At 46.9% G+C, this 26,113-nt stretch overlaps 1 protein-coding gene across 4 annotated transcripts in view; it reads left to right on the top strand.

Moving 5' to 3' along the window:
• The first annotated feature begins 9,489 nt into the window (after window positions 1–9,489).
• DOCK5 (dedicator of cytokinesis 5) overlaps window positions 9,490–26,113 on the top strand; it is a 165,507-nt gene continuing 148,883 nt past the window's right edge. For 3 of the 4 annotated variants that reach the window (XR_008310960.1, XM_053269061.1, XM_053269062.1), the window contains exon 1: window positions 9,490–9,810. Coding sequence is in view for 3 of the 4 variants with exons in the window: in XM_053269061.1 (XP_053125036.1) it covers window positions 9,768–9,810 (43 nt within the window). In the remaining variant the exon portion in view is untranslated. The remainder of the gene's footprint in view (window positions 9,811–26,113) is intronic. The other variant, XM_053269060.1, reaches the window with a different exon arrangement.

The following is a 26,113-nucleotide window of genomic DNA, read 5'->3' as shown; positions in this document are numbered from 1 at the left end:
CTGCTCCTGTGCTATCTTCTTGAATTCTATCAAACCTTCCGGACTGCCTTTCAGGGCAATCCTGTCCATGACCAGGTGTTCTCATCCTGTCCATGACCAGGTGGCAGGAAAAACTGGGGTTTGGTGAATGGTTGGTACTAGGCCAGCAGAAATTTGCAGGAAAGATGACCCGGCTCCCAGCAAGGAAGTTAAGGGCTTGTTCTAGGGTAGAGCGGTGAGTGGATGAGGCTTCTTTAGATGATGAAGGCCTTTTAAAATAATTAATTTGAGTTATAGGACTATGACTACATTGTCTGACACTTTGCTGTAAAGTTCCAGTCTGATGGATGGGGGAGCAGAAAATATTTTTTTGGCAGTGGGAGTGCTCTTGGAGTCACCCCTGGGTGCTCTCCAGGTTAGACCCTACAACAGGGTCACGGCGTATCTGCGAAGTGTGCTTCTGTACTTCCTATGTTGTGACACTGCAGACACTACACGGTCAGCAGGGTGCCATTCACATTTCGGATGCCTCCTTTCGGATTGGATCGCTGCGATATAGTGCTGTGATGTCGTTTGTGCATCACAAAAGGTAATTATTGTGTGGGGTCGAAACTCAGGAGATGATTTTGATCTGCCGGTTCTGGATGGGGTCACGCTCTCCCAGAAGAAGCCAGTACGCAGTCTGGAGGTGCTTCTGGATCCGAACCTCTCCCTGGTGTCCCAGCTTGAGGTGCTTTTTATCAGCTTCAGCTGATACGCGTTACGTCCGTTTCAACCTCAAAACGGTGGTACATATGCTAGTAGCCTCTAGCCTGGATTACTGCAATGTGCTCATTGTGGGGCAACCTTTGTACGTAGTCTGGAAACTGCAGTTGGTCCAGAATGTGGTGGACAGGTTGGTCTCTGGGTCATCTAGGAGAGACCATATCACTTCTGTGTTGAAGGAATTGCACTGGCTGCTGATACATTTCTGGGCAAAATACAAGGTGCTGGTTATCCTCTCTAATAAAAGCCTTGGTGTCCGTCCGTGGACACCAAGGCGTGTGTCCGTGCCTCCCTCGGCCGTTCTGGGCATGCGCGGAGCGCATGCCCAGTATGGCCGAGGCAGAAATGGACACAGGGACCAGGCAGCCATCTTGGTTGCTTCGCCCGGCCGCGGAAAGACCAGAAGCGGCCGCCGCGAAGCTGGGGAAGAGGCGGCAGGGGAAATTGACCGAGGCGGCAGCAGAGTCGCCGCCTCAGTCAGAGGAGAGAGGCCAGAAGGGAGAGACGGAGACCGGCCCGGGGAGATGGAGACCGGGGACGGAGCGGAGGCCAGCACGGAGGTGACTGCGAAGGGCCCGGCCCGGCCGCGGAGGCTGGCAGCGGCCCGTCCGGAGACCGCCCGGCCGGTGACTGGGTCTCTGGAGAAAGGGCAGGGAGGGAGGGAAAGATGGAGGAGGGAGCCCGCCAGGTGGGCAGGAAAGGAAGGCGAGCAGCGGAACTCTTCCCTACTAGTGCCCGTTATTTAAACGGGCTTGAAAACACTTGTTACCTATAAAGCCCTAAACAGCTTAGGCCCTGTCTGGGTACTTAAGAGAACGTCTTCTTCACGGTGAGCCCCACGGCCTGTTAAGATCATCTGGAGAGATTCATCTGTGGTTGCCACCAACACATTTGGTGGCTACTTGGGAATGAGTCTTCTCCGTTGCTACCCCTGGGCTCTGGAATACCCTCCCTGTTGAGATAAGAGCCTCCCCATCTCTGGCAACTTTTAAAAAGGCACTGAAGACATATTTGTTCACCCAGGCTTTTAATTAGATTTGTAGTTTTAAATAACTCTGGGAGGTTTACAATTAAAATCATTTAAAACATTAAATCAATTAACAATTAAAACCATTTAAAAGGTTAAAAACTGGGTTTTAAATGTTTTTAATCTTTTAAATGGTTTTAATTGTTAATTGATTTAATGTTTTAAATGATTTTAATTGTAAACCTCCCAGAGACCCAAGTTTGGGGTGGTATAGAAATATTTTAAATAAATAAATGAATAAAATGAGTACAAAGGTTGCTGTATTTTCCCTTTGTCAGGTTTTTTGATTATGGGGATCCTTGTGAATACGATCCTGCCAAGCCAAAGCATTTTACTGTGGTCTCGAAAGAGCCCTGCAGAGAGACCATTTTATCACTGTATTCTTTTGTTTCTGTGCTACCTTCTCTTGCCACAGGGTGGCATAAGCACTACACCTTTTGCCTTTTGGTAAAACTATTCATTCATTCATTCATTCATTCATTCATTTACGTATGTATTCGATTTTTATACCACCCTTCCAAAATGGCTCAGGGCAGTTTACAATTAAAAACAAAAATTATAAAACAATTCACAGAAGCATTGGCTCTACCTTCTGCTCCGTCATTAGCTCTTCAGGATCGTGGCTGAGGGTCTTTCTCGTCACCTTCTACCTGATCCTTTAACTGGGGGTTGCACAGCTTTGGCCCTCCAGCTGTTCTTGGAGCACAACTCCCATCATCCCTCACTATTGACCACTGTGGCTGGGGATGATGGGAGTTGTAGTCCAAGAGCTGGAGGGCCAAGGTTGCACAACCCTGCTTTATTTATTGTATTGTATTTATTACAGTTATATTGTGCTCTTTCTGCAAGGAGCCCAGAGGTTATGTTATGTACATGTACATGTTACATGCAGAGTTTATGCACATGGTTATGTTTATCCTCACAACAACCCTGTGAGGTAGGTTTGGCAGAGAGAGGAGTGACAGGTCCAGAGTCACCTAGTGAGTTTCACGGCTGAATGGGGATTTGAAATTGGGTCTCCCCGATCCTAGTCCAACACTCTAACCACTACACCACACCCCTTCCTTTAACAGGTGATTGAACGATGGATTTCCTATGTAACACTCATGTGCTTTACTCCTGAGCAATGGCCCTTCACCCTTGGCCGTTAACTGGCTTGCTTTCTTGAGTGGACCATTAGCAAAATCTTATGGATAGCATCTGAGTGTCTTTTACCTAGAGATGTATATCAAGATTGAGCACCATCAAGCCAAGGTCATTAAATTACTGTCGAGGTTATGAAGAAGCCTTCATAGTTTGGCTGACATCTGGACTAACCCTAAATAGTACTATGCAGGAGTTACTCTAAAGGATGACTTCAGTAGGACAACTCGGGGGTAATTTTATTTTATTTACATTTATATCCCAATTTTCCTCCAAGGAGCCCAGAGCTATGTACATGGTTGTGTTTATCCACACAACAACCCTGTGAGGTAGGTTAGGCTGAGAGATATGCAACTCGCCCAGAGCCATCCAGTGAGTTTCATGGCTGAATGAGGATTCAAATTCAGGTCTCCTGGGTTCTATCCAGTACTCTAACCACTGCACCACACTGCCTATATAGGGTGCTGCCCTATATCGCACAGGCTGCCACCAGCTCATCTGGTGATGACTCAAAGGAGAGCCTTCTCTGTGGTTGCCCCAGAGCTGTGGAACACCCTTCCTGCTGAGCTTAGAGCTGCTCCATCTCTGTTGGCTTTTAGGAAACAACGAAAGACACATCTCTTCAGCCAAGCTTTTTAGCTATTCGGTAGTTGTATTTATTTATTTATTAAAGGTTTTCTTATATAGTGCCTCCTCCAAAGACTCTAGGCAGTGAACAACAACAATACCAATAACAATTAATTTAAATTAATTGATTTAAATTAAATATTAATTTCAAATTAATAATTTTAATTAATTAATTTAAATTAGATATTAATTTCAAATAATAATAATAATAATAATTATTATTATTATTATTTAAAAGGGCAAATGCCTGGCGGAACAGGTGGGTCTTAAGAAAGGCCTTAAAAGCAGCTAGGGAGGGGGCTAAACGAATCAGGGGGGGTGGTTATTCCAAAGAAGAGGGGCAGGTATTTTAATGTTATGGGTATTTTAATTTTTTGTTTAATTGTGTTAAAATTTCTTGGTGTGTTGCTGTAAACCGCCTAGAGACTTAGGTAGTGGGCGGTATACAAATATGTAGATATAGATATAATGAAAGTCAGGCTACGCCTACATAGAAAGGTTATTTTTAAGCCCCACCAATAACAAAACCATGTTGCAAATACTTACATATTGCTTTTTAAAAAGTAAGTCTCAAAGCATTTTACATGGCAAAAAGGGATGGTGTGAACATAGCATGCTTTGGATTTTGTTTCTTCTTCAGTTATTGTGTTCTTTCCTTTCTGATACTTATACAAATGTTATAACCACAAATCTCTGACGACTTTAAAGATGCATCTATTCACCCAGGCTTTTAATTAAATATTGTTTTAACAGTTTTAACATCGTTATAAAATTTAAATTGTTATAACTTTTACTATGTCATTTATTTTGTTTAAGTTTTTTGTTGTCATTTATTTTAACTAATGTTTTAACTTGGTGTTTGTTTGCTTCTTGTAAACTGCCCAGAGATGTGAGTTTGGGGTGGTATAGAAGTGTGTGGAAAAAAAAACAATAAATAATAATAAAAATCTAGCATAACCAAACAATTGTGTTAAAAGCAAGAGACAAAACTGACTAACCGGAAGCACAAATTCACCTTTCAAAGCATTACCAAAATGAATGAGAATGTATCTCTCAAAGCTGGCTTATGTTCTCCTGGGGAAATTATTAAACATTATTTAATTATTAATTAATTAAAAATTATTTCTCATGGAAAGGTTATACAAAAGGGATAGGAATGAATTATAGAGGAACAGCTGTGCTCTCTATACTTAAGGTGTGGGAGGAAATCGCAGCCTGCTTTCCTATGTAAACTGAACCTTTCCCCCCTCTGAACTTTTTCACACTCTGCATTATGTTTAACATTTGTGCAATGTGTGGACACAGGTACAGATCTGTACCTGGCCCATTCACACATTATGGTCGACACTCGTGCAATGAATGTACAGTGTACACAGGTACATATCTGTTATCAAGTTATGTTGAACACAGATACAAAGAAGTACACTTCCTATCTCTGGACCATGCATTGAAAGGGCTCTATCCAGATTCTCTATTTTAAAATGACGAAAAATGCCTGTATGAGTGTTCAGACAGACAAGTGCAGACTGCTTGTCTAGGTTCATGCTGCGGGCTGTTTGTTAGCCCCACCTCTACTCCAGGACTGGAATACAAGTAACTAAAGCCCCATTCAAAAGCTGGCCTAGATCGAGGTATGGATTAACCAAAAACACCACAATGTATATACCCTTTAAAATAGAGCTGCAAAATTTGGGCCGGTTTAGCTGTCTCTGGACTACAACTCCCATCACCCCCAGCCACAGTGGCCAATGGTCAGGCATGATGGGAGTTGTGGTCCAACATCTCCGGAAGTGCGGACGTTGTGGAGTCCTGCTTTGGAACATGTCTGTATCAGCCCTGGTTATTTGCTGTAAACTAGAAATTCTGCTCATATCTCTAATCACTTGGCCTGCCTTGCTTTGGAACACAGATGCGGCAACCTATTCTTCATTAACACACACCAGCCTGGACATGCAGTGTTCTAGGCCATTTTAAAAAATTATTATGAAGTGGTTATGTGCAGTGAAGTACAGCCAGCCACACGCACATAACATGTTCAGGGCAGATCTGAAGGATGTCAGCGTGAGACATAATTGCCGTGAAAGCTGGAGTGGTTTTAATAGGAACTGGGTGTTTCGCTTCACCAGGACGCCAAGCAGATGACTAACGTCCTAAGCATCTCAGGCACCCTTAAGCTACGGAGTCCTGACGCAGCTGACCAGGTGTCAGTTAAAGGTACAGTGCATCCTTGGGAGTCGACTTTGAAACATTGGCTTCAGGGCCTTGGAATGGTGCCATGCCATCCTCAGAATGTTTGCTCACATTCAGCACTGGCTTCATCAAACGATAGACCCTTTCACTAGGCAGAATGAACTGGGCCCCAGCATCAGAGAGACAATAGGGTCTAGTGGTTAGAGCAGGCAGTGGATGGCCTGGCCCTTGTGGCTGAGGGTGATGGGAAGTGGGAGCTGGGAGATTTCTGGACTGAACCACTATAGCAGGGGTGGGCAAACCTGGCCCTCCAGCAGTTGTTGAACTACAACACCCATCATGGTCAGGCACAAAACATTGTGGTTGGGGATGATGGGAGTTGTAGTCCAGCAACAGGTGGAGGGCCAGGTTCACTCACCCCTGCACTATAGATGACTGTCTGGGATAACAGCTAGTTTGGTTTCTTTCCAGTGTTCCCTCTAAAGTATGTGCACGCTCACACGTTTTTGGATGTCTGCTCAGTTAATTTTAGATCCTGCTCAGGTTGAATCAGGAAGGCCCCACTCTGAATGCACGTGTGAATCCACACTGCCTTAATACTGCTGCACAGAATAAAACTCATTCCGCACAGAGATAAGAAAATTGTGAACACTATTTCTTCCTACACAATTCATGGCTGTTTCATCTGGTCTTTTGTTTCAATTAAGACATTAAAGTAATTAGAGCTCAACATTGTCTACTCTGGGGTTAATCATTAACTAAACCTGCCACTGATGGCAAAAGGTATATTGGCGAGAGTTTGACAAAGACTGTTAATATACCAGGACAAATATTAGATTTCTAAGATCAAATACTCCTCTCTGATTCATCTATCTATATAATTCTCTAAGGCGTAACTGTGGCTAATCCCATGTGTGGCAGCTCTCACGAGAGTTTGTGAGTAGAAGCACCGTGGTGATTGGGCAGTGGAGATTCCATATGCAAATAGGGGGAGGAGCCTGTGAGAGCAGAAATACCATGGTGATGGGCAGTGGAGATTCCATATCCAGATAGGGAGAAGGAGCCTGTGGCACCATGGTGATTGGGCAGTGGGGATTCCATATGCAAATAGGGAGGAGGAGCCTGTGATGGTTAAAGTACATTGGAATGCAACTGTTCCTGATTGGAAGATGTTCTTGATTGTAGAGGAGAGGAATAATAAAAGGATAGTGGGCAGGGGTCTGCAAAGAGAGGCGTCGCGAGGGAGGAAAGAGCCCCTTCAGGAGAAGGAGGCTGCAGTTGTGTGAACTGGATGAGGAAACAAGATGGACAAGATCTATTAACTCAGGAAGGGAGAGAGAGAAAGAAGGGAGGGGAAGAAAGACAGAGGGGAAGAGCGAGTGGAGGAGAGAGAAAGAGAGAAAAAGAAGGGAGGGGGCGAGAGAGAGAAGAAAGGGCAGGGGACGGGCCCGAGCTTGTCAGTGGCCTGAGGGGAATGAGTGGCCATTTGGTAGCAAGGTAGGGTCCAGTCAACCACTGCTGCTGTTTGGGGCTACCGAGGCCATTGTCAGAGGGAGGCAGGCAGGCAAGAGATGGGCCCAGGCCTGTCAGTGGCCTGAGGGGAACGAGCGGCCATGGCGGTGGCGGCAGCGAGGAAGGGCCCGGTCAACTGCTGCTGCTCCTCCTGTGGGGAGGAGCAGGAGCAGGGCTCGGATGAGAGTAGGGAGGTCTCTGGGGAGAGGGGGCTGCAGCTTGGCCAATAGGTGCTAGCAGCTGCAACCAAGAGGGGTGAGGGGGGTGGAGTCAAGGGATGGCGGAGGAGGAGCAGGAGTGCGGCTCAGTTGAGAGTGGAGGAGAGATCTCTGAGGGGAGCAATCAAGTACTAGCGCACAGATGCTCTGCGCAAGTTAAGCTAATTTATTTTAAAAGGACACGAGAAAGAGAGCCATTCTCATGAATGGCTCTGTGCAAAGTCTAATATATACTGTCGGAAAAGGTTACTGGAAAGTTTCTCCTCCATCCCTTGGAAGTAAACTTCCTGACTGGCTCCTATAAACATAAGGAATAGGTAGCCTTGTCTAAGGACAGCCTTCTTACTCAGAGGGAGACCCTCATGATTTTTAAGGGACCGATAACAATACACACAGAACATTCTATGTGTGTTCACATGAAAGTAGGGCTTTTAAAAATGTGCAACTAGCAGCAAAAGGCAGAGTTTTTAAAAAGCACGGTCCTAAAAGTTAGAAAATCTGAATCATGCAAAAGTTGTATAATGTTACACAACGGTGCTCCACAACGGTGGCCAGCCTGCAGATGATCAGGCCTGCTCAACTTGCCCCCCCCCCAGCTGGTTTTGGACTACCATAATCCTCAGCCACAGTGGCCATCAGCTAGGGATTATGGGAGTTGTCGGCCAACATCTGCAGGAGGGCCGAAGTTGATGGGTCTGTGTGATGCATAAACAATGAGAAAAGTGAGCAGTCCAGGAACCCAGGCCCTGATCAAACATACAAATACGACAGATCTTTATATACCACTTTTCAACAAAAGTTGCCAAAGCAGTTTACATTGCTATAAATCAATAAATAAAATACCCCTTTCTCCTCCCACTTCCAAAGATGCCTTTCGCAGACTCCCCACAGAGATTTTGCATCCACGAATCGAATACTCTTTTAAGAACATAAGAACAGCCCTGCTGGATCAGGCCCAAGGAAGCCCATCTAGTCCAGCATCCTGTTTCCCACAGCAGCCCACCAGATGCCTCTGAGAAGCCACAGGCAAGAGGGGAGGACATGCTCCCTCTCCTGCTGCTGCTCCCCTGCTTCTGGGATTCAGAGGCCTCTCGGCACGTAGGCTGGAAGTGGCCCATAGACATCGATGGACCTGTCCTCCACAAATTGGGCTTAGCCCCCTTTAAGACCATCCAGGCTGGTGGCCGCCACCACATCCCATGGCAGAGAATTCCACAGACTAACCAAGTGCTCTGTGGGAAAGTTAGTTAGTTAGTTATTCAATTTCTATACCGCCCTTCCAAAAATGGCTCAGGGAGGTTTACACAGAGAAATAATAATAATAATAATAAAAAATAAGAATAAAAAAGTTGGTCCTCCATTTCCTGGCCATCCGTTTCATGGGACGGCTCCTGGTGCTAGCATTGTGAGAGAGGGAGGGTTGGAAATCTCTCTCTCTTCACTCCATATCATGCATCATGTTATCCGCCTCCTCTCTCATGTCTCCCCGTAGCCATCTCTTCTGCCACAGTGCTGTCAGAGTTTGCAAAGATTTGGGGCGAGCACCCAGATGCATGATTCAGTTGGTACTACTCAGGTGTTCATCTACAGGACTATGTAGATTTAGGAGGAACTGGACACAGCGTTCCCTGTAGGAGGGATTCCCAGCGGCTGTTGACTACAACTCCCATCATCCACAGTTACAGTCGCCTTGGGCCGGGGATGATGGGAGTTGTAGTCAACAACAGCTGGGAATCCAGGCTACAGGGAACCCTGCTCAGGAGAAAATTAGTCTGTCAGTGCCGACGCATGAAATTTCTGAAACAGGAGCGCGGGGTGGGAGGGGGGACTTCCTCCCGGGAGGGGCGCTCCCCCTCCTCACGCCCACGCCATCCTGAGCCAGCGCGCTGAGGCAGAGGGAGCCATGGGCGCCTGGCTGCCCGGGACGGCGGCGCTAAGCCCAGTAAGCCCGCCCCGTCCCGGGCTGGCAGGAGGCGGGATGGCTGAGCAGGTGATCCCTCCCGGCGGGGCGGGCAGTCGCCGCCCCTCGGCGCTGACTGTGCGGCTGCAGAAACGGCTCCTGCAGGAGGAGGAGGCGCGGTCGGACGGACGGCCCGGGCAAGGCGCAACTTCCCAGCCGGCAGCAGCGCCGTCTCGGCTGCCGGGAAGTGAAGCGGGGGCCCCCCAAGCGAGAGCCCGCCGGGGCTGCGACCCGCTGAGCATGGCGGAGGAGCCCGGAGGAGCCGCGGAGGCCGGAGGAGGCTGAGCCGGAGGAGCCGCCCAGACGGGGCGAGAGCAGCGCCCGGCCGGCCAGCCCCGGCGGCACCATGGCCCGCTGGATCCCCACCAAGCGCGAGAAGTACGGCGTCGGTGAGTGCTGCTCGCCGACGGGCGCCGCTTCCCACGTGCGCGCGCCACCCGTGGGGGGCTCGCCGGCCTCTTCTTCCGTGGGTCGTGGGGAGGGACGCGGGCGGCTTCCAATCCTTCCCTACACTCTCTTTCCCCTCGCCCCGCCCCCCCTGCCAATCGACGGGACTCCGGGCCTTCCTGCCCCCCCGCTCCCCCATACCCCCCCCATCCCTCTTCCCACCCGCTGCCTTGGATCAGAGGAAACCTTTCTGTCTCTCTCTCTCTCTCTCTCTCTGCGTGCGCGGCAGGGTTTTCCTTGGGGATGGCTCGAGAGTGGATACAGTTGCTTATCACTTGCCTATAAGGCAGCGGCTTTGGGAACTTGAGGGTTGAAAACCAGCATGCAAATAATATCGATATTAATGTTGTTGTTGATGATGATGATATAATATATCATTGCCGCTGTCATGCCGCTGTTAAGATCCACCAACAATTAACTTCTACCCTTTAGATCTTAGCATAAAACGTTTACTTTGTCGGTGTATAGTATAATAGATTTCTTGTCTGGATGTTGTATAATTTGCTGTGCTTTTGTTTGATCTATGATCATAATAAAGCCCTTCATTCATTAGAAAGAGAGAATACACACACACACACACACATTTGTGTATATATATATGTATATATGTGTGTATGTGTGTAAATTTGTATGTAGGTATATGTGTGTATATCACACTCACACATATAAATAAATTATTCCGTGTCTTTGTGTGTATGATTTGTGGTGCATAAATGCAACTCCCGCCCCCTTTCCTTTCTTGGGGAGTTAGAAAGTTTGCCGTTTCGCAACTCTCTGGCAGCTGAGTGTGTAAAATCCCTTGAGCTAGATAGATTACCTATTAACACTCTTTTATCTGTCAGGGTGGAGAGCTGCTTGTTTATGGCCCTCGCAGGCAGGATTCTCTCTCTGCACTCCAACCCCTGCCCTGTATGATTAAGAGTCAGATTCCCTGTCAAGGCAGAACCAGAGAGCGGCAGATATTCTGAAGCACAGAGGGGTGTGGGTGGGGAAGGAAGCATCTCCCGACTAATGCGTGCAAATGAGGTAGCAGAACTCACCAGGTGTTCAGAATTCCTCTCTCTCATCACCCCCGCCCCCCCATTGAGTGCCTGATTCTTGGAATTCATTCTTTCCATGTTGAGCTGGCCTTGTACCGTGCAGGCAGTTCGGATCTTGTCTAGAACATCCTGCGATCTGAAAGGCACTCTTTGTCTAGACTCCATAAGTGTGGGGGATTAATTGTGGCGAGTGGGACACTCTGCATGTGCTCAGAGAGGCTCTCTTTCTTACCGCTTTACATGTGCTAGTAAAGGTAAAGTGTGCTGTCAAGTCAATTTCGACACCTGGCGCCCACAGAGCTCTGTGGTTTTCTTTGGTAGAATACAGGAGGTGTTTGCCATTGCCTCCTCCTGCGCAGTGTGAAAATGATGCCTTTCAGCATCTTCCTATGTCGCTGCTGCCCAATATAGGTGTTTCTCATAGTCCGGGGAACAGACCAGTGGGGAATTTCAAACCAGCAACCTTCAGCTTGTTAATCAAGCATTTCCCCGCTACGCCACTTAAGGTGTGCACATGTGCTAGTGCAGACCAGTTAGAAGAAAACTGGGGCTACAGCAAGGAGCCAGTTGACATAAAACTTGTGTCTTTTTACCTTCGCCAGGTTCTGGGGTTAGAGTTTTGCTCTTAGACCAAGGGGGGGTTCCCAAGCCCTGGATCTTCAGATGGGGTTGGACTACAACACCCATCACCCCCAGCTACAGTGTCCAAGGATGATAGTCCAATAACATTTGGGAACCCCTGACTTAGACCATGGAGCCACGAGTTCAAATTCCGACTCAGGCACAAAAGTTGTGGGGTGGCCTTGGCTCAGTTTCTCTTTCCCAGCCTAACCTGCTTAGCAGGGTTGCTGTAAGAATTAAAGGGAGGGAGGTACCACAACAAGGAGGAAAGGCAGAATTCTAAAAAATCATCATGAATACCTTCCCTCAAACTTCTTCTTTTCCTCTGTGTTTTTTTGCATCCCTCTCCTATGTTCTCTCTTGTCAGTGTCTCATGATATTTTTCCCTTAGGAACATAGAAAGCTGCCATATACTGAGTCAGACCCTTGGTCCATCTAGCTCCGTATTGACTACACAGACTGGCAGCAACTTCTCCAAGCTTGCAGGCAGGAGTTTCTCTTGGCCCTGTAGATGCCAGGGAGGGAACTTGGAACCTTCTGCTCTTCCCAGAGCAGCCCCATGCCCACAGGGGGATATCTTACAGTGTTCACATGTAGTCTCCCATTCAAATGCAAACCAGGACAGACCCTGCTTAGCAAAGGAGACAATTCACGCTTGCTACCACAAGACCAGCTCTCCTCCCCAGGTCCTTTTTCCATAGAGCAAATGACGAACAAATTGTTGTACTCTTTCCCCGGACACATCTCTGGAGAACACTCCTGTCAGTTCCCATTTCCATTCCTCTGACAGCACTGATGGAAGTTTGTGTGTTTTTAAAACCTTTGAAAGCATTAAAAAAGCCACCATTGCAAATGTGGCCTCTGCAGGCCTGCTGGTCAGGACAATGCCAACATGATTACATGCTGCAAGCTGCAAGTCCTGCAATGCTATCCCCGCTTTCCCACCTCTAGGGGTGCAGACCTTGACAAAGATCATAAGGAGCACCTCCCCTCCCCCGATGGTACCAATGATCACTCCTAGGGATGTGCAAACAGGTCCGATATCGAACTGAACCCCCACTCCTCCCGGTTCGGTTCAGTATCGGATTGAACACCCCCGCTCCAGCCGTTTGGGGATGCGTGGTGGTGGTTCGCGTTTGTTTTCTTTTCTTTAAAAAATATTTATTTATTTATTTTTACTCACACCCTCTGCGGGGGCTTCTTCAAGGCTGCGTGTGTGTGTGTGTGTGTGTGTGTTTCTCCAGAGTTCCCCCTTCCCCCTGCCGGCCTCCATTATAGTAAAACTTGCCCAGCCTGGGTGGTCTTTGGCCCGTTCTGGGCCCGCCCTGCATAGCGGCAGCCATTTGAGAGGCCGCTGCGCATTCCCAATGGGCCTCTGCGTCGCCTGACTGGAATGGGCCAAAGACCGCCTGGACTGGGTGGATTTTACCCCAGGGAAGGGGGAACTCCAGAGAACAACCCCACCCCCCTCAGAGAAGTCCCCTGGAGTGGGGTGAGTAAAAAATAATAATTGCATTTTTAAAAAAAATCACATACCCCGAACCGAACTGGGGGAGGTTCAAAGGGGTGCAGAACTGAACTGGTCCAGTCCGGTTCTGGTCCAGTTTCGACTTGAACCGAACCGGGCCGGCCAGTTTTGTGCACACCCCTAATCACCCCAGCTGGCTCGTGTGGGCAAGCCAGCATTTTTGGAGTCTGGCCTCAGTTGCTGCAGTCCTTTGAGCTGCTCCGCCTGTGCCCCCAAACAGATTTCCTCTCTCTTCCCACCCTGCAAATCTAGTTCGAGTCACTCTGCTTTGGAATATCTTCCTCTGTACCTTCTTTCGTGGAGCTCATCCCCTTTCTCCAAACTGTCTGTCTGTCTAAGACAACACCCTACCCACCCCTTCCTTCCCTGCAGGCAAAGTTTCTGGCTTCGCTTCCCTTTCATCTGCCTGCTTCTCTTTTTATTGGGCAGTGCCCACATTGCGAGGGTAACGCCCCATGTGTAGATATGGGTGTGTGTTGAGGGCTTGTCTATAGTGTCCTCTGTTTTCTGGGGTTTTAGCAGACGATTGTCAGGTCCTTCAACCATAAGAACTAGAAGCTTAAAGAATAAAACAGAGATCCGCAGAATGCTGGATTGAGTGCCAGAGGCTCGCTTCCATACATGCAGAGTAATGTGCTGTGGTTCAGTGGTTACAGCTCTGCCTGCAGAAATGTTCAAGTTCAGTCCCTGCCAACTGCAGGTAGATTTGAGAAGCTTTGCCCCAAAGCTTGGGAAAGCAGTTGCCAGGCAGGGCAGACAATACTAAGGGAGCCAACTCAGTATAAGGCAGCTTCCTGTGTTGATGATGATGACCTCCATCACTGTTCTCCTCTTTGCCTATTCCATGCTCTCAACTTTTGCATCCGGAATGAGATCTTTCAACTTTCCACCAGAAGTGCATATTGCCTCTATCCAACACTCTTCTTTTCTTGATTGTTTTACTAACCTTTCATTTTCCTTTTGCAGATGTGTTGGATCTTTTCCAATTACCTTGTTTGGAATCTTTGCTTTCCCTTCTCTTGAACTCTGAATTGCGCTTGTCATGGCATATCATTCATACACTTATGTGGACAAATTCCCTTCGCTCTGGTACTATCGCTTTCACTGGAATTGTGTGTGTGTGTGTGTGAGAGAGAGAGAGAGAGAGAGAAGTTAAGTTCCCTACCACTTTGAGAAGTGGGCCAGAGGTCAGTGTTGGAACACAGAGCTGTCATTCACACAATCATTCCTGCATGGAAGTGATTATAGGTGGTAGGGGGAAAACCTGGGTAGAAGTGATTGTGTGGAAGCAAGGTACATGGAAAACATGCTTCCACACAATCACTCCTACCCAGGTTTTCCTCTTACCTTGCTTCCAGACAACCAAAAAAATTGGGAGCACACATAGCTCCCAACCCAGGTAGATCACAGTTTTTGCCTGTGTGAATGACCTCATTATTTACATATCAAGGGTCCCAGGTTCAGTCCCCAGTATTCAATCAGCAGAGATAGGAAAGACCTCTGCCTGATACTCTGGAGAGCTGCTCTCAGCTAGCGTGGGCACCCTACACTATTCAGTGTCTAAGGGATAGTTCACATGTGCAAATGTGTTAACAGGACGACTCTCCACTAGATGATATGCAGTATAGCGTATGCACTCTGCTGGAAAGCATTGCTTTTGAGGTGCTGTGAGGTTCCCCACAAGTTCTACCTGTGGCTTTTGATTTATTCCGCCCCTCCTTCACACATGCAAAAATCAGCCATAGATGATGCAGCCTGGGATCTACAAATGTATGCCTAGCTCACTCACTAGCCAACCATTATTTGTGGTTGCCACCAATTCCCCCTCTTCCCTCTGATCCTTTTCTGACACGCAACCAGAAATCTTAGGATGCAGGCCTTCTGTGATTTGCATTGAGATATGGAGAAGTAAGAAACAGGGGGAGCCCTTTCCGTCTGCCCAGGAAGGATTCCTGCTGCTTCTTATTGGCCATGGAAATGAGACCTCTGGGAAGGAAAACTGTGTGGTGTTGTGGTGACTGTCCTGGTTGCCAGAGGACTGGGGAAACTGACAGGTGGGTTTGTAGATACCTGGATGCGATATGTGCAAATTTCCACATAGAGCAGAGGTTCCTAAACGTTGTTGGACTGCAACTCCCATCATCCATTGTGTCTGGGGATTATGGGAGTTGTGGTCCAACATCATCTGGGAACCCAAGGTTGGAAACTCTGACTTAGAGCAGTAACATCAGACGGGTCAGCTGAGGAGAGTCTCTGTCAGACTAATTTTGTGGAAGTAGATAATGTGGAACTCATTACAACATGAAATGTGGAAATGTGCAGGATTACTCCTGCAGCTTAAAAATATAATTGGGGAACTTGGAAAGTTAGGCATACAAACTTGAGGAAATGTCTAAGCGTCTACTCCCTTCTCAATAAATTTATCTGGGTCTTCTCACACTTTGTATACAAATGTGTATTTGTATCTCATAAGAACAGCCCTGCTGGATCAGGCCCAAGGCCTATCTAGTCCAGCATCCTGCTTCACACAGTGGCCCACCAGATGCCTGTGAGATGTCCACAGGCAAGAGGTGAGGGTAGGCCCTCACTCCTCCTGTTGCTCCCCTGCAACTGGTATTTGGAGGCATCCTGCCTCTGAGGCTGGAGGTGGCCTATAGCCCTCAGACCAGTAGCCATTGATGAATTTATCTAAGAGCCATCCAGGTTGGTGGCTGTCACCACATCTTGTGGCAGAGAATTTCATAGGTTGATTATGTGTTGTATGAAAAAGTACTTCCTTTTATTGGTCCTAAATTTCTTGGCAATCAGTTTCATGGGATGAACCCTGGTTCTAGGGTTACGTAAGAGGGAGAAAAATTTCTTCCCTCAGTAGTCTTTTTTTCTAAACTAAAAAGCCCCAAGTGTTGTAGCCTTGCCTTGTAAGGAAGGTGCTCTAGGCCCCTGTTCATCTTGGTCACCCTCTTCTGCACCTCTTACTTAGGTACAAAACACACACCTCTCTTCTTAAGTCTAAAGGGTGCACGTATTTAGGTGCACATTCATTTAAAACACTCCTAAGCAGGAGCTGGGGAAGGATTGGGTGTCCACTTCAAAGGGTTTTAAAGAAATACATGCCAAATTCTACACATGTGCATCCTTCAGACCAGCAAGAGATGTGTGGCTTTTTCTTTTTCTTTTAAAGCCTGGGACTGGGTATCTTTGTTTAAGTACAAAATGCAGAGCAAACCTTGACCCTTAGACCATACAGCATTGAAAATGGTGTACATTTTCTCTTGCAGAGGCAGAGAACTTCCAAAAATGAGCTTCTTTCCCAGACTTTATAACCCATTCATTTCGTGCATCCATAAAAATACACCCTCAGATTAGAAATACGACGTCAATTAAATAGTAAACAACTTCATTTGTTAGCCTAGCCGTCCCATAACAGATTGTTCTCTGGATGGCTCACAACACAGATATCACGCTGAAAATTTTACTGCTTATCTCTAGGTTCCAAAATACAATCATTTCATTCCATATACTAGTCCTTTACCAGCTTTCTTTGGCACTAGGGACCGGCCTGCAAGTTTCGGAGCTGAACTTCACTCTGTTTCGTGGGAGGGGTGAGGAAATGCAATCTGCTTCAATGGGAGGTGGGGGGGGGGAATGGGACAGATTCCCCACTTTGCTTGGTCGCTCCTTCTGGTCACATCCGTCTAGTTCAGGCAGGCAATGGTCTGTCGCGAGGAGGAGGAGAGGGTGGAGGAGATGGCAAGCAAAGCAACGGCAACCTTCTTATTCTGCTGTCGGTTACATCGGGCTATGGCCTGGCTGGTGTGCTGTTGAGTCGGTGTGCTGTTGAGTCGGTGTCGACTCCTGGCGCCCACAGAGCCCTGTGGTTATCTTTGGTAGAATACAGGAGGGGTTTCCCATTGCCATCTCCGCGCAGTATGAGATGATGCCTTTCCGCCTCTTCCTATATTGCTGCTGCCCAGTATGGTCTGGGAAACATACCAGCAGGGATTTGAACCAGCAACCTCTGGCTTGCTCGTCAAGTCACTTCCCCACTGGACCATTAGGTGGCTACTGGAAAAAAGAAAGAAAAGAAGAAGATAAAACAGTAAATGTCATGTAGGCATATATCTAAATAAACACTTCTTAACCCCAAGAAAGGCCTTTGAGATGCAGTAACACCCCAGTTGAACCTTTTGTTCCGTGAATCCGATTCAAGGAGGCCAATTCCTTCAAAACGTTTCTGTCTGTACTCTGCTGTCCCGAAGCCTTGTGAGCTTTGATACTCATATCTCTGCTGCCTTTGGATATTTTTCTTCTTTTCAGAACTTGCCAATCCCCCCCCCCCCCCGCCACCAATGTGGCTAGCAGATTCCATATTGGCTTCTGATCTTCTTTTGAAATGTACCCTTTTGGTAGTGCTTCAGAATCACAAGAGGGCATAGAAAAGGGCTGTACCGTTTCAACCCCCTGCAGATGCTTTACTACAGCTCCCATCATCCCTGACTTTGGGCCACTGTGACTGGGGGTGCTGGGAGTTGTAGTCCAACAGCAGCTGGAGAGCTGAAGTTGTGCAATTCTGGTATAGAGGGACATTTTCTATGTTTCAGAAAGAGGTCCAGGCAGGAAGCCAACACCAACCCAAACAATCCTTTCCAAGTTTGTTTATAAGATTTGACCTGTATAGATCGAGCCATTTCCTTGAAATGTCTGGGAAGTTGTGGTGGCGGCGGGGGGGGGGGGGGGCTCTATAAAAGCCTGTTGAACCCTCTTATTTATGCATGTAAAAAGCACTTTGCTAATTGGATGCTGGGACCCCGGCTTTGTTATATGTGTGTCTGTGTTTAACTCCAGTTTTAGGGAAACATATAAAACTGAATTAAGGATTGTTTATAGGATGAGTGCATTCATATTTCTAGTAGGATAACTAGAATAATGGCAACTACAATCTGTAATGACCCTCTGTTTTCATTCCCTTTGGCATTTCACAGATCCCAATACGTTACTCTTAAAAAAATAGCTTCGGGGGAGGTTTGAACTGCAAGAAATAGTACTGAATGAAAATCTCCTTCTGTATTAGAAAAGTAGCAACTGTAGTGTTAAATGTTTAGTGAGACTTTTCGTGTGCTGGGGTTATTTTAGATCCTGCCATCATGAATGTATATAGTTTTATTTTTCTCCATTGACTGACCCAGTGCCCTTTTAGTGAAACCCTCAGTTTTAATAAAGGTAATGGAATGAGGTGCTGGAGAAGATCTTTGAGGAGACCATGGACAGCCAGAAAAACAAACAAACGGACCATAGAACAAATCAATCCAGAATTTTCACTCAAAGCACAAATGTGAACCATGTCTACTGGTTAAGTAGAATACTGGTAGAATACTGGTAACCAGTAGTAAAATACTGGTTAATGTGAACCAGGGTTAGGGTGAACCAGGTCTACTGATGGACAGCTTTTTTCTACAGTTTTGCTTTGGCCCTTTCCAAAAGGAATGTTATAAGTGTTCTTGCCCTGTGATCAGTTTCTACCTTGTTTGCAGCTTACATATGGCCGGCCATGTTGTCTTATCTAACTTGATTGGTATCTTTAAAAAAAACAAAAACAAATTAAGGGCGTGTTAAGTCTGCACACCCTGAACTTTGTTTCTTTCTGTAGCTGGTTATGACTCACTTGGAGAACCAGTGCTGTTGCATTAAAGGACATGGAAAAGAAAGGAATTTACAGCTGTAACTTCATTGCTGGTACTGACCCCGTTGTGGATGATGTTTATTGGTGGTGTGTTTTGTTAGGATTTTTTTTTGTCCTAAGGTTCCGATCATTGCAAAACAGCTTGCAATTTTTGGGGGGGCGGGGGGGGGAATATAATTTCAAAAGCAGAAAATCCCACTAAAAGCAGTGGCCTACAATGTCCTTAACCCAGAAACAAGAAAACCATTGCCATAAAATGTCAAGGGCCAGCTAGCATTCCTCTGCAAAGCCCTCAAATGATGTCGGACTGCAGTGCCCATGATCCCCAGCCACAATGGCCCAAGACTGATGGGAGTTGTAGTCCAGTGTCATCAGGGGCCCCATGTTTTAGAACCTGTGGGCTTAAGGAACAGAAAGACCTTTACAGTTCTCAAAACTTGCCAGTGAGCAAGTTCTGGCATGCCTCTGTGCAGAGGGCATTCCTCAAGTACTGGAGCTCCACTGCATTCTTTGAAAGTCCTTTGCGAGATGTTGGTATTTGGGCAAAATAAGGATTATTACTTCGGAAGCTGCCACCAACTGAGTCAGACTCTTGGGCCTTCTCTTTCGGTACTGTCTGCACTGACTAGCAGCAGCTCTCCAAGGTTTCAAGCAGAAGTCTTTCTTAGCCCTGCCTGGAGATGCCAGGGGGTGAACCTGAGACCCTCTGCATGCAAAGCAGATGCTCTTCCACTGAACTCTGGCCCCATCCCCTCATCTTACAGCAGACAGTGCCCCCATGCAGTCACCCATCCAAATATAAACCAAGGCAGACCCTGCTTAGCAAAGGGGACCATTCATGCTTGCTACTGCAAGACCGGCTCTCCACATGTTGTTCACATGTTATCTATGCTGTTATTATAATCCCCAAGCAAAATCCATTGCAGCTGAGGATTCTGGGAAGGATTCTGGGAAGGATTCTGGGAAGTCAACAACTTCTGGGGATCCCTGTTCGAGGGAATTCCACCTTCTGCTGGGCTGAACTGGGACAGTTGCTCCCCCCCCCCGGCTCATTAAATCTCAGAGAGCCTCTGCTTTAAAAAGGTGTACTTTGCCTAGAGAGCAGGGCTTCCGTTGTATGTGTGTCGGCCTGCCTTGAGAGCGGTTAGAGCTATCAAGTGACCTAGAAAGAGTTCACCTGGTGCTCGTAGGCAGTTGCTGCCCATCGCCACCTTTGCTTCTGCTTTGCCGAGGTGTGTCCTAGCAAACCTCCCTAAGTAAAGAAACGGGTTGAGCTTCTATAACTCAATATTCGGTGAAATGAAGTCGCAAAACTGTTCCTGGATTGGCTGGGCGGGCAGATGAATCGGTAGGGTTCATCCTGGTCTTTCCTTGCAACATGCTCTTTAAAATGTGTGTGTATATATTTGTGTTTATCATATAATATAGGCCAGCTGGGATGGCCTGTACTATCTGGAGGGATGAATGGACAAGGTCCTTTTTCTTTTAACTGGGCAAGGTCTTTTTATTGGACAAGGTTTTGGACAAGACCCTTTTGTTGTTTGTAGATATTGAGGTCATTCACACAGTCAAAAACTATGTTCTACCTGGGTTTGGGAGCTGTGTGTGCTCCCAATTTTCAGTTCTGTGGAAGCAAGGTAGGAGGCAAACCTGGGTAGAAGTGATTGTGTGGAAGCAGGGTAGGATGAAAACTTGCCTCCTCCCTTGCTTCCACACAATCACTTCTACCCAGGTTTGCCTCCTACCTTGCTTCCATACAATCGAAAATTGGGAGCACACACAGCACCCAAACCTGCGTAGGACAGTTTTTGATTGTGTGAATGACCTCATTATGTGCCCAAGGTGTTTCCACCCACTAGAGATGGAAAATAAGTGAGAGCATTGCAATACTTTCAGTGTGTGTTATCACCACTTCTTTATGCTTACCCCAAACGATTATAATGAAATTGTGGTCATTGTTGACCACATGTAAAGACCTTTTATTGCTTGTAGATATTGAGCCAGGTCTCCCTGCGAGCGCGCAGTGCATAATGGGGAGACCCCTGGAGCTGGGAGGCGGCTTTTCACCTCCCCTCCAGGGGTCTACTCGTGAGTAGCTGTGCCGTGGCTACTCACGATCGGGAAGCCTGGGTTTGCAGAGTGCTTGCTCTGCAAACCCGGGCTTAGAGGAGGGCTACAAAAGCAGGCTAGCCACTTGTAAGCCTGCGAGCCCGGTGGTTCACACGAGCAGCAAAAATTAGGCTAGGCTCTCCTAGCCCGATTTTTGCTGCTTGTGAGAATAGCCCCATTATGTGCCCAATGCATTTGAGCTCAGATTTGTTCCTCAGGGCCAATTATATGCTTGGACCTTATGAGAGATCACTAATAAAAGTAGTAGAATGAAGTTACTAAAAGTTATTTTTTAGCTTCATTCCACTCCTTTTATCAGAGATTTCTTGTAAGGTTCAAGCATATAAATTTTCGCTGAAGTGTGTTGGGCGTGTAATATCTACAAGCAATAAAAGGTCTTTAATGCATTCCATAGTATCTTGAGATGTGGCTCCTTTTTGCTGTTATCTTAGTGGATGCTTCATATTTGGGGTGTGTGTGTTTCCCTGTACATTGTAGGATCATAGTTAGGGTAACAATGAACAAATTGTTGTCCTCTCTCCATGGACTGATCTTTGGAGGACATTCCTGCCAAATTTCATTTCCATTCCTCTGATAACTTTGATGAGATTTTATAGTCGTTCTTGTGTTTGTATAACATCTCAAAGCTTTTAAAACACTATTGCAGATTTGACCTTTGTGGGCTCAGTGGTCAAGACAATAAAAGCAGAACACCCTGAAAGCTGGAAATCATGCAATGCAGTCACCAATTTTCCATCTCTAGGGGGTGCAGACTAGACCTAGTCAAAAATCACAGTGGGCATTTCTCTCCGCAGAGGTACCAACCATCCGAACTGGCTCATGTCCTATTATGCTGAATTAGATTAATGGTCCATCTGGCTCAGTATTGTCTGCTGACCAGCAGTGGTCCTCTATGGCTTCCGATAGCGGTCTCTGCCAGCCCTTTCTGGAACAGATACTATGCCAAAAGGCCAAGAAGCGACTGTCAAAGTGATTCTATGGCAGGGCTGCTCAACTTTGGCCCTCCTGCAAATGTTGGCCTACAACTCCCATAACTCCTGGCAGGGGGTTATGGGAGTTGTAGTCCAAAAACAACTGGAGGGCCAAAGTTGACCAGCCCTGTTCTATGATATGCTGAGTCCTTTCTTGTTTCTCTTTTATGTTATGCTAAGCTCTGTTATGTGATGACCCGTGGTCACAACAATAAACTCTTACTTACTTACTTACTTACAGTCCTTCCTGGAGAAGCTTAAGAGAAGGAGTTTAGATAATATCCCTAGGGATATTAAATTGCAATCAACAAGAGTCAGAGGTGGCCCCAACTCTATGGAATGGTCTCCCGGATAATATCAGAGCTCTCCATGATCTGTTGGCCTTCTGTAAGGCATGTAAGACTGAAATGTTCCGCCAGGTGTTCAGTCGCTGAGATAGCTGGCCGTAGAGTGATCTTGTAATCCATGGTTATTATGTCATGTGGAATGAGTAATGTATGGGGTTGTGGTTTATGAGGCTATGTGAGATATATTTTTATGAAATGGTGTTATTGTGTATGTTATTGCTTGTAAGCTGCCCTCAGTCCTATGGGAGTAGGGAGACATATAAATCTAACTAACTAAATAAAATAAAATAAATTCATGAAGGCCAGGTCTATCAGTGGCTACAAGCCTGGTGGCTATAGGCCACATCCAGCCTCAAGGACAAGCTGCCTCTAAATACCAATTGCAGGGGAGTAACAGCAGGAGAGAGGACATGCCCTCAGCTCTTGCCTGTGGGCTTCCCAGAGGCATCTGGTGGGCCACTGTGTGAAGCAGACTGCTGGACTAGATGGGCCTCCTTGGGCCTGATCCAGCAGGGCTGTTCTTATGTCAAGCTACTAACTGAACCTGAGATCTTTTGCATGATCTCTACCCCTGACTGGTGCTCCTTCCTCATTGCTATCACATTTCAGTGGTTCTCAAACTGGGTTCTTCCAGATGTTGCTGAACTACCACTCCCATCACCACCAGCCACAATAAATTGTAGCTGGGAATGATGGAAGTTGTAGTTCATCAACATCTGGAGGAACCCAGGTTGAGATCCGCTGTGTTAGAGCGATGTCAGTTTCAGAAGTGAAACTGACCAAGGGCTAGTGCATCTGTTTATAAAACACTGATGCAGTATGGCTTTTAAAATCTGCTGGTCTAAAATAAGAACACACAAACACACAAAGAAAAGACTTGGAGCAGTACTTGGGGAACGCAACATTTCTCCTTTTTTGCCACAAACTGAGCTCTTAGTATTTTGTCAGTTTCCCCAGAGCAGTTAATGGGGCCAGCTACATTAATGCATTTGACCAAGGATGCATTCGATTATTCCATATCTGTGTTCTACATCCTTATGCAAAATGCATTAGTTTTTAAGTAAGCCATATTTGTTTGCATTTATTTTAATGTCAGTTATGGTGGGTTTTGTGCTGCGGGATTGGAATGAGGTCACAAACTCATATGTGACGCAATTCGTTGTTAGCTGGAGGGGGAACTGCATTTAGCTAGCGAGAGGTGAAGAGGCTGTTTCACATATTATGAACCAACAAGCTCAGGTGTATGACTCAATGTACATTCCAGGGTATGCAGAGAACTGGGATGGGATCATAGCTCAATGGTAGAGCATCTGCTTTGCATGCAGAAGGTCCCAGGTTCACTCCCTGGCAGCATCTTCAGGTAGGTCTGGGAAAGACTCCTGCCTGAAACCTTCAAGAGCTGCTGCCAGTCAGTGTGGACAGTACTGAGCTAAGTGGACCCATGGTCTGACTCAGTATAAAGTAGCTTTCTGTGTGAATGCACATACATTCCAATATCTGTTTGTCATGTTCACTTCTTACATTGTTAGGTGTACATCTGAAAAACATAATGGGTTTGTTCGCACAATCATCTGAATCTAGGTTTAATCTGGGTTACCAATATTCATATGATTGTGTGAACCCATGCCAAGGTGGGAATCTCTGGCCATAAACCACTTTGCAACAGGTTCACACAACCAGTTTAATGTAGATAACCCACATTAAACCTAGATTCAAATCCTTGTGTGAACAAGCCTACTGTGTGGACCAAGTCTCCACGTTTTATTTTGGGAGAAGAATTGGAAACATTTTTGCTAGGATGTGTGTTCTGAAGTGCCTACAATTTTTAAAAGTTTGTTTCAGATGCAAAATTGCACATTGTGCTGAGGCCATTAACTAAGGACAAGTAAGCATTAGTGCATCAGACTGCCCTTTCATTGTGGCCAGTTTGGGTTGACAAAGCTCTCTATATTCTGTGTGTTTGTGGGCAGATTCCTCCAATGCTTTGGCAGTGCAGCTAAGCATTGTGGAAATATGCAATTACATTAGATTGAAGTTTTATGAAAGCTGACTGCCAGAGACAGCACAGAGGCTTTTTTTAATGCAATATACTCATCGCCTGATTGGTTTAAAAATAATCTGGTGCAGTAAGTCAAGGATATTTCTGTATGTTTGATGCTGTGTCTTCATCAGTTTCTTCTTTGGATTGTAAACCTTTAATTCCCTTGGGGCCAGGATAGCTGTCAGATAGCATTGGCCCAGGCATTTCTGCCAGGGCCCTCCGTTCAGCTTCTCAGGCCCTCCTCATAGAGACAGGGCCTTTTCAGTTGTGGCTCCTCAGTTTTGGAATGTCCTCCCAGAGAAGCTTCGCTCTGCTCTCTCTCTCAAGGGTTCGTCAGAACCGGTGGGAGCTGATTGGCTCTTGCTGGTGCCGCTGAAGCTAACCTGCCTACGGAGCCCTCTGGTTAGCCAAGGTTAAGGGCCCAAGCAGGACCTTAACTTGGGCTAACTTTGTGTGCATGCCAGCTGCACAGGAGTGGGATCCCAGCCGGCACGGAGAAGGGGGGATGCCCACAAGGCACCGTGCCCTTGAGTGGTGCATTGTGGGATTTCCAGGGGCCAGGACCACATCTCCTGACCCCCACACCTCTGTGTTGCCTGGGGCAGCAGCGGATTCTCTGGGTGCACGCTCCACGCTCCCTGACACCACCACCCCCAAGACCCAGAAGCCGGATCGTTTGTGGGGTTTGCTGCCGTCCTCGCCACCCGCCTTAGAGTGCTGGACTAGGAGCGGGGAGACCCGAGTTCAAATCCCCATTCAGCCCTGATACTCGCTGGGTGACTCTGGGCCAGTCCCTTCGCTCTCAGCCTAACCTACTTCACAGGGGTGTTGTGAGGAGAAACATAACTATGTACACTGCTCTGGGCTCCTTGGAGAAAGAGCGGGATATAAATGTAAAACATAAAAATATATTAAAATACCTATAAATAAATATATCAGTGGTTCCCAAACTGGGAGCCTCCAGATGTTGCTAAACTACAGCTCCCAGCATTCTCCCCAGCCACAATAAACTGTAGCTGGGGGGCTGATGGGAGTTGTAGCCCAGCAACATCTGGAGACTCGCAGTTTGGGAACCACTGCTCAATAGACTATCAACCATTTTCTCTCAAGGTGGGTTCACCTTATAGTTTTCTCCCCCATCCCAGTGCAGAATGAGACGTGTGGAACATTTGTGGAATGAAGTGCACTGGGAGGAGAGCTGGTCTTGTGGTAGCAAGCATGAATTGTCCCCTCTGCTATACAGGATCTGCCCTGGTTTGCATTTGAATGGGAGATGTGTGAGCACTGTAAGATCTTCCCCTTAGGATGGGGCTGCTCTGCGAAGAGCAGAAGGTTCCACGTTCGGTCCCTGGCAGCATCTCCCAAGATAGGGCTGAGAGAGATTCCTGCCTACAACCTTGGAGAAGCTGCTGCCAGTCTGTGAAGACAAGACTGAGCGAGATGGCCCAATGGTCTGACTCAGTATGTGGCAGGTTCCTATGTGCTTGTGAACAGCCTAGTCCTCTGCATGTTTATTTGGAAGCAAGTTCCACTGAGTTCAGTTGTGCTTTCTCCCAAGTAAGTGGGCGGAGGAGTGCAGCTTAAGATTCTAGGAGAAGTACACCCCGCTCCCTGATTTCCAATTCAGCGGCAAGTCACTGTGTTTAAGATCATAGCCTTGGTGTCATCCATCCATGTTATTTCAGGCTTCTCTAATTAGAAGGTCTTGGTCAGCTTCGTGCCTCATTACACGCTGCATTGCTCTGCGGTGGGTGAATCAATAGTAGCTTTAAGAATGATCATTGTTCTCTTGGAAACTAGTGAGAGAAGAGGTCTGAGTATGAGAAGCCGGGGGGGGTGTCTTCTTGTAGGAACATAGGGAGCTGCTTTCTGTTGAGTCAGACCATT

This window comes from Hemicordylus capensis, chromosome 8, assembly GCF_027244095.1.
Source record: "Hemicordylus capensis ecotype Gifberg chromosome 8, rHemCap1.1.pri, whole genome shotgun sequence".
In the NCBI taxonomy this organism is placed as follows: Eukaryota; Metazoa; Chordata; class Lepidosauria; order Squamata; family Cordylidae; genus Hemicordylus; species Hemicordylus capensis.
Note: the sequence above shows the minus strand (reverse complement) of the source record. Positions and strands in the feature narration are given on the sequence as shown.